Genomic DNA, 13018 nt, shown 5'->3' on the forward strand with positions numbered 1-13018 from the left:
GGCGGTGAATAGCATTGGCGAGATCGTGTCTCCCTGCCTAACACCCTTCCTTATTGGAATTTTATTGCTGACTTTATGAAGTGCTATGGTAGCTGTACAGTCGTTATAGATATCTTCTAATTTTCACATAAGGCTCTTCTACACCCTGATTCTGCAATGCCTGCATGACTACAGAGGTTTCCACTGAGTCAAATGCTTTCTCGTAATCAATGAATGCTACATTTAGGAGTTGGTTATATTCTGCACATTTCTCTATCACCTGATTGATAGTGTGAATACAGTCTATTGTCGAGTATCCTTTACAAGAGCCTGCCTGATCATTTGGCTGATTGAAGTCTAAGGTTGTCCAGATTGTATTTGCGATTACCTTAGTAAATACCTTGTAGGAAACAGTCAGTAAGCTGATAAGTCTGTAATTTTTCAAGTCTTTAACTTCTCCTTTTTTATGAATTAAGATAATGTTAGCGTTCTTCCAAGCTTCTGGTACGTTCGAGGTCATAAGGCATTGCGTATACAGGGTGGCTAGTTTTTGTAGATCAATGTTCCTACCGTCCTTCAAGAGATCTGCCGTTATCTGATCCTCACCAGCTGCTTTGCCTCTTTGCATTGCTCCTAAGGCTTTCGTAACTGGCGAGATGTCCCATTGTTGTGCTCTGCTGCCTCTCTGTAATGTTCTGATTACATTGGCTGCTGTATAGATTTGTGTAGAACTCTTTAGCTACTTTAACTATCTTATCCATATTGCTAAAGACATTGCCCTCTTTGTCTCTTAGCGCATGCATCTAGTTTTTAAGTATGCCTGGTTTTCTCTTCACTGCTTTTAGGCTGCCTCCGTTCTTTAAAGCACGCTCGATTTTTTCCATTTTAAACTTCTTTATGTCGTCTACCTTGCACTTATTTATTAACTTTAATAGCTCTGCCAGTTCTGTTCTATCTGTAGGGTGAGACGCTTTCATGCTTTGGTGTTTCTTAATCAGATTTTTCGTCACCCGAGATAGCTTGCCAGTATCCTGTCGAACCATTCTACCCCCTACTTCTACTGCACATTCCGTAATGATAGCTGTGAGATTATTGTTCATTCTTTCAACATTAAGATTGTCTTCCTCAGTTAGAGCCCAAACCACACATACTGAAGCATAAACAGCAAATCGCTTGCAAAATTCAGAATCATTCAGTTATCTGCTGATGGAGCCTATGCCTGTCAAAATTTAGCTCACTTTGCCAAAAGGATTAGCTGTAGCACCGAGTGATTTGGCAGTATACTATCGCAGCAGTGGCCTAGTCATTTGAGCATTCGCCTCATATGCGGGGTTCGGCCCCCGTGCCACCGGGTAGCCCACAGGTGATACAATGGGTAAAAGCTTTCCCCTGGCCTGGTGCTCAACTTCTCTGGAGTGAAATGCTTGCTTAACACTTAATATTACAAAGGAAAATAAAGTGATTTCCTCTCTTTCTCTCTGTCTTGGAAAATGGGTGTATGACTGCACCTTGTGTAGACAAAAAAATACCATGTGCGATGGTGCCCTCAGGCCAAAGATGTCCCTGTGCCATTAAAACTCACCATTACGATATCTAGCAGTATGCTTTCTGCATACCTGGTCGCTGAAACTGTTGCACTTCATTGATGAATGTATTGCAAACTGTGGCTTGAGCAGTAAGAAATCTACTAACATTTGAACAATATGTATCAAGGGCCATTACAAGGTTAATACTTGTACCTGGCAAGCCAGAAGAAGGGTTGCAGATTCAATTTTAGGGCAAACTCAAGCTATTCCCTCTTGGCTTCTGCTGTCCTGGACTCTATGTATTTTGATTTTCAGGTGATGATGGGTTTTTTACGTACTGTGTGGCTGTGCATGTGTCGGGAAATGGTAAGTGACTGTAGGCGGGGCCCTTGCAAACAGCTTAACTGTTCACTGTGAATGATGGCATTCTGCATTTGGTAAGCCCCGTTATGGCTGCTCTTACAGCTATCATATCAGAGTACATGAGGCTCGCAGTTAGTACTTGACACTTTTATGTGAGCATGCAGTGAAATACCGCTCGAATAGCCATATGCCCATCAAAATTTAGCTCATTTTGCCAAAAGGATTAGCTTTAGCACCAAGTGATTTTGCAATATACTCCCATTATAATGCCATCATATCCATTGCGAATGAGCAAACATATTGGAAATCACCGAAGCCCTGCTTCCAGGTCGGACTGCATTATTTTGGCAGATATGCTGTAATTTCCCCCAAGCAAGAAATTTTACTTTAAAAAGCCATGCTGAACCACATTTTTGGGCAAAGTAAGTCCAAGAAATACATGGTTCAAATGGGACTGTCGCCCTCAAACGCCTCCTCCAAGTGGCTCATAAATCCGCCCCTGAACTTTCATCTGTGGAGCTGTGGGCAGTGCAACTGCAAAGCTGCATCTTGGGTTTGAACATTTCAGAAGCACAATGGATTCTGTGGGCCGTAATTGATGGTGGTATTGTGACTTTTGAAGAAGATACGTGGTTCTAGCGATGAGACATCATGTGGAAGACTTTCTACCAGAGATAACTTCACAATCTCACGAAGAAGAGCAGGAAGGACCTGTTTCAGAGCTAAACGAGAATTTCAGCAAGCGAGACAATGTGTTTGGAGAAGCTCTAAACATTTGCCGTCTTAGAGGCATTTGTACCAGAAAAGGTACATAACAGCATAAGCGGTCTCAATCAGTTTATGGTGACAATACTGAATGGCAAAGTTAGCAGAAAATTTCTGCACTTTATCGAAAGTGCTTGTATACACGTATATGTGTAAATTTTCAGTATGTGAAAGAAATTCCATTAGGAACCATTTGAATGCTTAATATTTGCTTTGCTCCAGCAAAATGCGCCACAGCATAATCGTTTCAGATCAGTGAACTTTCAGTGAAGATTTCCTCACAGCTCCTTCAGTTTGTTCATGTGATATATACCACTGCCAGTGTGCTTTACTGTCATTAAAGCTGCATCCCTGTATGGTATAATTTTGTGCCGTGTTTGAAATGTTTTTTGTATATCTGCTCTTTAATCTGTACCTTAATTACCTAAGCCATACTTTTATGCATTAGGTCAACATTGCCTCTACATGGAGAGCATCCACAGGAGGTGTCCGCAGGAATGGGAAGGGTTACAACCCAATTGTTTTCGCATTTTTATTTCCTCTCTACGATGATAGTATCAGCCGCACAGCAAGGCAGGCAAAACTAAGGGAAAAAAAACCTACTGAGCCCACACAGACAGCATCAGCACATAAGTACAGCGAGCTCTTGCAGATGCCTGAGGGGGCAAGGGAAATTAATAGGGCTGAAAGATACATAGTTGGTTTTTCTTAAGCTCGATTACGGGACAAGCGCCACATAACAGCAGCCATTTGCTATAACAAGCACGATAGCATGGAGCTCCTGGCCGAGCTACTAACTCTAGAATGTCATTTACGCTGAAGGTGCGCGCACGCCGCTCTTTCCACTTCTCTCTGCCTCTTCACTCTTTATCCCGATCTTCTCTTACCCACTGCCGGCAATATACCGGTACCAACGTGCCACTGAACTAGTGCGGTCGGTATGGTTTTCTTTAGATTTTCCGTTGCCAGAGTTTTATTTTCCGGAGGGGGGGTTAATAAACCGCTTTCATACAATGAAGGTTCGAATTTGGAGCAACACGCCAGTGTACAGGAAAACTGCGTTGCGAAAGAAAACAAAAGGGGGAGCGAAACAGACGATGTTCGCGTGCGCTGCAATGGTACTACTACACTGCGTAGCATGAGCAGCAGAAGTTTCATCTCTATCAAGGATTTGCACCATGATTCCTGTGGAAAACGTGCAGCTTAACAGGCATTCTGCACGAAGGCCCCAGTTCATTTGCTCAACTAAAGCCTGCGACACCGAGGCATCAGCCGGCTCCATGGGAACGGAAAGCCAGCACATCGCTACAGTACCACCGAAGAACACGCAATACGCTTCGCTACTGCATGTGCTTGTACCCAAGTTCGGAAGCAGAGCTGCAAACGTTTATTTATTCCCTTACCTTTCGTACTCGGTGAAGAGCGCGATGGATAATCAGTTTTCCGAAACATACGCTATTACCAATTTTCTTAGCACCGATATCAGTCATACTGGTAGCGCGGCCACACAGCGTCAGTCTAGGTCTCCCCTTAAAGATGCATGCATGAGTTTAAAAACATCAGCGCCTAAACTGTTCGATTGGCTGTAAAATATAGCTTTACAACGCAATCCCCATGTTTATTTTGTATACTCGCAGGTGAGATCATCGAAAGCATTAAAAAAATGCGCGCCTAATCAGACACTTCGACCGCAAACTTCACCCATGTACCTGCCGTGGCGGGCAACAGCGATTCGGTCGCACATTCGGCAGAATATACTGTAGCACCTGCAAATATTCTTTGCATTCGCAATGGTATTATTACATACGTGAAATATCACTGGACGCGCGCAAGTCAACCTGCAGCTTTGAGCAGAGAGCGGCAAGTTACATGCGGCTACCGTCATGCGAAGCACTCTTAGCGGCACAGCCGAATACTCGAAACGTACTAACGCGCTCTATTGGACTTACCTGCACTACTTATCTGCAGCGGTATCTGATGGCCCCGCTGCCAATGGGCCAGTTTTATGCACAGCGCAGAACTCACCATGTGTCATGCAACCCTACCAACTGTCAGAAAACAATGCTGCAAGGCCAACCATGGAAGTACAGCCTTTGTCAAAAATATACAGCCCAAGGGGTTTGCTTCCAAGCTGTGTATAGAGGCTCTCTATCACCGATGAAAGTCCAAGGCATGGTACAGATGAGTACAAGAATTGGCCTCACCTCCAGGAGATTTGGAACACCAGCGATGCACAAAGAGCTACACAGCACAGCCCAGAAGCAAAATTCTTGGGCCTTATACTCTTGACAGAATGTAGAAACATTGGCTCGCCTTCCTCCAAAATCCCTTTTAAACTGCACAGGAAGCAGTGTTGATGGCCCACTAAGACTCCAACAACTGTACTGCACAATACACTGTACCAGATGGAAGGAAAGAAATCTGGGTATGGAGGCATGCTTAACACAAAGTAACTATTCAGCACAACTTGTTGAAAATGAAGGGATGCAGCATCAAAAGGCAACACTTTGAAGACCCTGGAATTCATCCACAAACTTTAATCTGTGTTGTCTCATTTTTACAAAGTTCCACATCAAAGGGGAAACAGGAAGGGAAGGAAGGTAAAGTAAAAAGGCATTACAAAAACTGCCGTAAAAAAGTATAAAGCTGCGGGCATGTACAATATAATGCGACGATGCACACACGGACACAGTGAAAAAATGGGAAGAAAAAAAAAAAGACATACGAAGAAGGTTGATCAGGCTGAAAATTTGTTCACACAAATGGTCGAGCAAAAACGCCGTAAAAACTTTGTTTTAGCTGTAAACACTGTCACATGAGATCTACAGTATGCTATATGAATACAGCAACAGCACGTATGCAAAAAGGTGGCGAGACAACTTTCAAAACTTTCCTTGAGCAATTCCGCAACTAGACCTCAAGATGAACTCAGGTGGCTGAAGGAACAAAAACAGATCTCTACAACAGAAACGAGCATATAGTTACATGTGTACACAGCTTAAAAAAAAAAAGAATGTACGACAGATGAAAAATACACTGAGAGCAAATTTACAACTTTGATATAATATAATATGCATTGCTTTGAGTATGTAGTGGATCATGAGTATAAGATGTCTTCAGCTCCTCCATCTGACCAGCCCTCCAAACAAAACATGCACGGAAGTTGGCCACCCATGCAAAAGAAGAGGAACAAAATTTCATAAAATGCACTGCTGCCCCTCCTGACTTGCTCTGTAAAAACGCTTAATGCCCTGCGCAACGAGCTCTCTTCACAACTTTGTAGCTCTGTGCGCAATGCTAAACACCACGCATGGTATCAACTCCATGGAACCTCCCTTCCAAAACTCCCTGAAAAATTAAGAACGGTTCGCCATCAAAAAAGCGCAAACATGCGACCGACCACTTCGCTGCACAATGAGATGAAAACGACCCTCCCACAGGCTGCATTAAGAACGGAACTAGTACACCCCCCAACCCCATGGAACGGAAAAATGACTAAAGCCTTTTTCTCCAGAGTGCAAACTGCTCACTCCTTGACCTCTGTGACGACCTTAGTAACAACCTCCTCGACAACTTCCTTCTTGATGACCTCTTCCTTCTTGACTTCCTCGACAGTAGCTTCAGATTTCTTGACAGCATCTTCAGCAGCGGGGGCCTTTTCATCAGCAACTGGCGCAGACTCCGCAGCCTTCTTGGGCTCCTCCTCTGGCACCTTCTTGGGCAGGTGCGTGTTCAGCTCCAGCGTCTTGCAGATTTCATCCCAGTCAGCCCAGTAGCGCTCCTTCATGCGCTCCACGAAGGCAAGCAGGTTGGCACACTCTTGCTCCATGTACTCCAGCAGGTTGCCGAAGGGGACGTACACAAACTGGCAGAGGTGGGCAAAGGCCACGCAGTCCAGCTGCACGCAAACAAAGCAGGCTGAATTAGCATTTTCCGTGCAGGCAAGCCTTTCCCTCAACCACATGCATTAGCAAATGGGCAAAGAGAAACACCCCAGCACAAAAGCCACAAGTCCTTCCAGCAAGGTATTTCATGCACTAGACTAGTGTGCACTAAGTACAGGGTACCAATCAATGAGAGACAGCAGGAGTGAAAGCCCCTCACATACTGCTACAACTATACTGAAATAAGAACTGCAAGAATAGCGTAGTTCATAATAAACCAATTTATACTTTTGCAAAAAATGATCACCAGGAAGATGCAAGTTCGCAACTTTGCATTTTCACTTCAGCGCGTTCTTCAGTGCCAATGACATGGCAAATGACAAATGCTGCCAATGGTCAGCCACAATTTTTGATTAACAAAAAACCATAAATGACTGCTAGGTGGCAGCTATGGATAGCCAGCAAAGACCGTGGCCACACAGACTTACCAGGTGTGGCTCTGTACCAAAGAAGAATGGCTTGGTTCCCAAGAACTGCGAGAGGTGCTTGAGGTCCTCCTTCCCAAACTCCAAGATCTCTTCTGTTGTGTGACGGCCAAGGCCATGGCCAATGGTCTGCTGCACATTCTGTAGAGAATAAGATGACCAAAACCAGAATGAGTTCACTTCTAAGAAAAGCCAAGCTAAGGGGCCTGCCATGTATACTGGGATGCAGTATTAAAATGGCATTGTAGGGAAGATATGCAACAAATGCAAAGAAAAAGGCAGAAAGCTGGGAAATTATGACAACACAATTAACGGATACATTTCTTCAAATAAGCTCTTAGGCTACCTGCAGGTGACAGCAGGTTGCACGATTTCAAGGCACAGAAGCAAACAGTTCATTCTTGCTGCTGTTGCCTCCGTTGTACAAGGCAGGTTACGTATTTAGGAGTGACTGACTAAACACTACAGTAAACCTCGAGGGAAGTATGCATGTGGCAAAACAGACAAATGCCAACGTTAGTGCTGTAAAGTGCAAAATGTGTAAACTAATTCTAAATGCATCCTACTAAGCCAATAAAAGCTGCAGATATGCAACAAAGCAAACAGGTGCATAACGGACAACCTTCAAACTTGAAAGGCCAAGTAAGGTACACCTGTGCCAGCTTTTGGTAGAGTATCCAGACGGAGATATTCTGGAGCTTGAGTGGCAGCACAGGCATTGCTAATGTCTGCCACAATTTGCAACCAGTGTCCTAACTTGCCCAGTTGTTAAAGAGCTTAGGCCACACCCACCTCACACAAAGCTGCACTGAAGAATTATTTCAACAGATTCACCGTAAGAAACTCACACTTTTGAATGCGAGCTTGAAAAAGAACTGCAGGACCCCCTTGGGCAACTTTGAGTTCAGCATGCGCTTCACGTCCATCTGGGCAGCCTTAAGAAACTGGCCCGGGTGACGGTAGCGCCAGCAGCGGGACACCCATCCGGTGTGGTTGTTGAGCATGGACGAGAAGGCATGAGAGATGTTGCGCTCCTCAGTGGTCAGGCCAGCATCCAAATCCTTGCCAAAGATTTGGGTCAGCTGCTTGATGATGATGTCCGAGTCTGCAATCTCCTCGCCATTGAGCTCGACAAAGGGCAGTTGGCCTTTCTTGGACTTAAACTTGAGCTTGTGGTCCACATTCTGGAAAAAAACAAAAGCACATAAAGCAATGAGATGGCTTATTCAGGGGGAAAAAAAACAGCTCGCTGCTCTGCTCACAAGCTGGAAACAGGTAATGCACTCCGCACGAGACTATCAGGCTTGCAAAGCTTACCCAATGCTTTCAAGCAACAGTGCACACAGGGCAAACCTGATGGTCTGGTCAAGCTTGCACAGTATGCTCTGAAGCGCACACCCGGTAGGAAGAAAAAAAAAAGCTCACAAAACGATGCCAATACCCGGTCACCTACAGTGTCATAGGCATGAGAACACAGAACAAAAACTTCACCTAAATGCGCTGCAGTTACTGAAGCGGCCTGTCATCGTAATTAAGCGCTAGGAGAAACGCCCTTTCCGCGCGGTTCAACAACCCTCAGACTGCGGCGAAGATTTTCACCGAAATTTCGCACGCATGCGAACTCATCATTTTTTTTTTATGAATAGGATGTGCACGCGCGCTGCGCAGATGAGAGGACCGCTGAGAATTCACAGTATTCGCTTTCGCACTAGTATTAAAGGCACGCTACGAATGAGTCATGCACTGAACGCAAATTGCCTACCACCGAGCATCCTACGGAAACGAGCAATGCTGTGCTAATTTTAACATTCGTTTTCGAATGCTGCGGCGGTTAAAGGCGCAGCGCACTATGGCGTGAAGGCAGTGATACTATAATAGCAGATTTTTATATGAATAGTGGAGATAAACGAGTGCCGCAGGGCATTTGCTACGCTCCAATATGCCATTTTACTCTGCCTTCCTGTGCACTTGAATAACCAGTATAACAAAGAGAACGGCTTCCACCTTGTAAAACACAAAGGAACGGATATTTCATCGACCGGCTTCGTTGATTCAGATTAGCTAACCGGTGAAGGCGGGGCTGCACTCAAGACAACCAGCCTCTTTCGCCCGTTTGCATGCAGTATTATTTACCCATCGGGAGTCCTTTTTTTCATCCTGCTACAAAATAAGACCGAAAATGAACAACGTGCGGCGCGAGAACGATCGCCGTACGTTGTTCCGAATCATGCATCGGCCATGACAACACGCACTGACAGTTCTTAAGCCTAACGTCGCGTCACACCAAGCCGGCCGACGCAATCCCGGCAGTGCCAAGATTTGAAACGAACGGCGCGCTGCGAAAGACGACCTCACCTCGTACTTGACTTGTGTCATGCGCAGCCAGGTCTCAACCTTCAAGCAGAAAGGCGAGATTCCGGGCAAAGTCGGACAGCGAGTAAACTGGTAGAGATAGACTACATCTTTTTCGTAATCCGTCTTGTGAACGCTGGGCTTTGCCGGCGCCGACGCGGCGGTAGTGGTGGCGTCGGACGTTGGGCTGGCCGCGGTCTCCTGTGTGGCTGGAGCTTCGGCCGGCTTTTCGGCCTTCGCTGGGGGTGCGGTGCCAGCGGAGTTCTCGGTCTCGCTTGGGCTCGTCATGGCGGGAAGGAGCTCGCGGCTGCAGATGAGCGACGACGGCAGACCGGCGCAAAATGGCGCAGAGCAGCAACCCAAGCTTCACGCACTGTCGACAGGCGGTCGATGATTGGCCAACGCCTGGACGGCCTGGGTGGGGGCGCTTTATACGCGGCTTGAAGCATGACGTCATGGGGACTGCGATGGATGAGTTCGATAGCGGATGTGACGTTCTCACTGCTGCCGTTTTTGAGTTTTTGACAGCTCTCCCAGCTCGACGAAACCGACGCTGCCGGCGCAGGCGCGTTATCCAATGTGCGCTTACGATAAAGGCGTCACTGCGCATGATGTCACGGCGCCTTGTCTCGGAAGCACGATAAACGCTGAGTCACCCTCGAATTCCACGATTTTGTGAGTGCGTATAACACATCTCTCTGCATGGAGGTGAAGATTATGAAAGAACGTAAAACTGCGAGTCCCCTTCATTTTTCGCTGACGGTGATGACCTCATTGCGTAAGACATACCTCAAAACGGTAACAAAGTTTCGGGCCAGAAAAAAAAAAAAAGCTCATGAGTGGCAGTTTTCTTCAAGCGTGGCAGTGGCCTGATGAATAGATATGTGGAAAAAAAATGTTATTAACGTGGCCAACAAAACTACCAAACTGGCATAATTAAAACATTTGAGGTTAATTAGGGCAGTAATGCAAGACTGTCGCAACACAGAGAAGGTCCAAATTGGCCGTATCACAACGATTGCCCTCGTAAACCAATAAATGTTTAGCCGTTCCTTCGGGATATTTGCGCAGTGATTGCAGTCACTACTCAGATACTGTCTAGGCAGTTTCTCAAATATAGCTTGTTAAGACACAGCAGAGTGTTCAGATCTGACATGGTAAAGCAGCAAGCAGAACACCCTTCCACTGCTCCAGCCGCAGTAGGCTTGAATGAGCAGTTTATTTCCAGCAGCGCGCTATGAAGAATAGTTTAACATGGCATAAGTTACTTTCGACTTGCGGACTGTTTGCTGAAACGGGCGCTTGAATACAAAAAATCAAGATACATATAAATTCAATGAGTCGAGCGTACGGAGATCGACTGGCTTTTAATTCAGAAAACCTGCGAAAAGAACCTTTGATGATACTGCGTTTGTCAGGTCACGCAAAGCGTATCAGATTCGAAGAATACCCTCACTGAAAAGCGCATAATTAGATTATTACAAATGCGCAGTGAGATGGGGACACAAGACGACAGATTCTTCCTTGTCTCTCTTCTCCTTATATCTTATATATCCGCCTACCTGTGCATTTTTCGTCCAATTATGGGTCACCATTCGGCACAAACAGCACATTAAAGCCATGGGGGCGGGAAGGGGGGGGGGGGGGGTCACGTTACGTTGGTAAGGGTTGATTAATGGGGGTTTAACGTCCCAAAGCGACTCACGCTATGAGAGATGCCGTAGTGAAGGGCTCCGGAAATTTCTGCCACCTGGGATTCTTTAACTGGAATTCTTCGCCTCCATCGAAATTCGACCTCCGCGGCCGGGATGAACCCGCGTCTTTCGGTCAGCAGCCGATCGAGCACCATAACCACTGAGCCACCGCGGCGGCTTGTTGGTAAGGGCCACCGGTCCAGCCAGCATTTTGTGCTGCTAAGATTATGGTGGGACACGCGTCAATTACGTCCCCGTGAGGAAACGAAGATCATATCTCTGCTCATGCTGCAAGGATCTTCTAAATCATACGAGCAGCTAACTATACCTGATACAAATATGCGGGAGAGCACATTTTCAGCCGCCGCGGTGGCTCAGTGGTTATGGTGCTCGGCTGCTGACCCGAAAGACGCGGGATCGATCGCGGCCGCGGCGGTTGAATTTCTTTGGAGGAGAAATTCCAGAGGCCCGTGTGCTGTCCCAGGTGGTCGAAATTTCCGGAGCCCTTCACTACGGCGTCTCTCATAGCCTCAGTCGCTTTGGGACGTTAAACCCCATAAACCAACCAACCAGCACATTTTCAAATAATTCTTACGTTACATTTAATTTGTTTGATTCTTCCTGTGCCAGTTTGGTTATATATGGGTTCAGAATGCTCTGTCAGCGTCGAATGAAACGCGGACAAGACACCTGAAGCGGAAATAGAAAAACTACCAAGATTTTGATTGAGCCAGACTGCACACCAGAACACTTGATTTTCTCTTCGATTGCACGAAGACGCTGTGTGAATGTGTCAGTGGACTCCCGCCTGTATATCTTATTAAGCAGCCGATATTTTTGTAATTTTTTGCTCGCGTTACAGCTATGCTGTACGGGTTTCATTTCACGCTGATAATAGTCCATCGACAACTCCCGTGCGGATGCTCAATTAACACGGAAATGTGCGCTGGCGCCCACGATGATGCAGCTGGCACGCTTGCTCGGATATATAATTATGCTTATCTGTTGCGAGAATCGAGGGCCGCGGTGAGTAATATATTGTGCAGATATCGCCGCCCGAATTATGGCGTCATCATGATTACCTCCTGGTTGTTAGTGAATCGCAAACTGAAACAACATCTCGGATGTTACTGTACGCGTTGAACATCTTTAATTAAGCTATGTATACATGTGAGCGTAGTACGTCGCTGACATGCTCACTTGACTTTACCGCCCTTTCTACGGACCGAATCTTTTGTGCAATACTATTTGGGACTTACGGAACATGGATGAGGTAGAACGCAAAGTTACCAGGCAAGGAAATTCCACAATGGTAACTACAACTTTTGTCGCCCCTTCGAGTGACCATGCATTCCCGCGATAAACTAAGCGAACGTTGAGTACAGTCAGTCTACGCAAACAAAACGCAACCATGCGCCAGCGCCAGAAGCTCATGTACAGAATGGCTTGCCTTCTGTGCGCCTGAACAAGACCCATGCTTACGGATTCCATACTTCTTTTGTTCCCAGTAAAAACCGATTTTATGACTATCTCTGGCTACGTTTACGTTTGTCTCGAAAATAAAGCCGCATTTATTGCTTTGGATTTAAAAATTTCCCGCCACTAGATTCAAACTTCTGACGTATCAACTGAAAGGACTCCGTGATCACCGTTTTAAAGTGAATGGCGGTATAGCCTAGCCTCTGGGATCGGCGAAGAATAAATCTAATCAGGCAGTGTACTTGCGAAATCAGTCGGTGGTGGTGACACCAAGCACTGCATTTTTTTTCCCTTTTCTAGCCTACAAAAGCTCCACTTTCACTTAAAGTAGCGTCTTTATCTTTAGAATGCAGTAATCTATCGATACAGACCAATTTTAATTTGTCTTTAGCGCCGTTTAAGTCTCCATGGCAGTAGAGAGGAAGATAGACTGCTGTATGAAGATGAAATGTCAAAGGCCCGTACACAAAAGAGAGACGGCAGGACCTGCG

The 13018-nt window shown here is 45.9% G+C and overlaps 1 protein-coding gene across 1 annotated transcript; it reads right to left on the bottom strand.

Annotated features, from left to right (window-relative positions):
• Positions 1-5152: 5152 nt before the first annotated feature.
• Positions 5153-9770, bottom strand: fax (failed axon connections). The gene is made up of 4 exons (XM_089582672.1): positions 9358-9770; positions 7851-8186; positions 7006-7143; positions 5153-6531 (listed from the first exon to the last, which is right to left on the bottom strand). The coding sequence occupies exons 1-4, from the start codon at positions 9640-9642 to the stop codon at positions 6160-6162; spliced, it is 1131 nt and encodes a 376-aa protein (XP_089438798.1). The 5' UTR covers positions 9643-9770; the 3' UTR covers positions 5153-6159.
• Positions 9771-13018: the final 3248 nt, after the last annotated feature.

The sequence above is a fragment of the Amblyomma mixtum genome, chromosome 3 (genome assembly GCF_055824585.1).
Source record: "Amblyomma mixtum isolate Tamu chromosome 3, ASM5582458v1, whole genome shotgun sequence".
NCBI lineage: Eukaryota > Metazoa > Arthropoda > Arachnida > Ixodida > Ixodidae > Amblyomma > Amblyomma mixtum.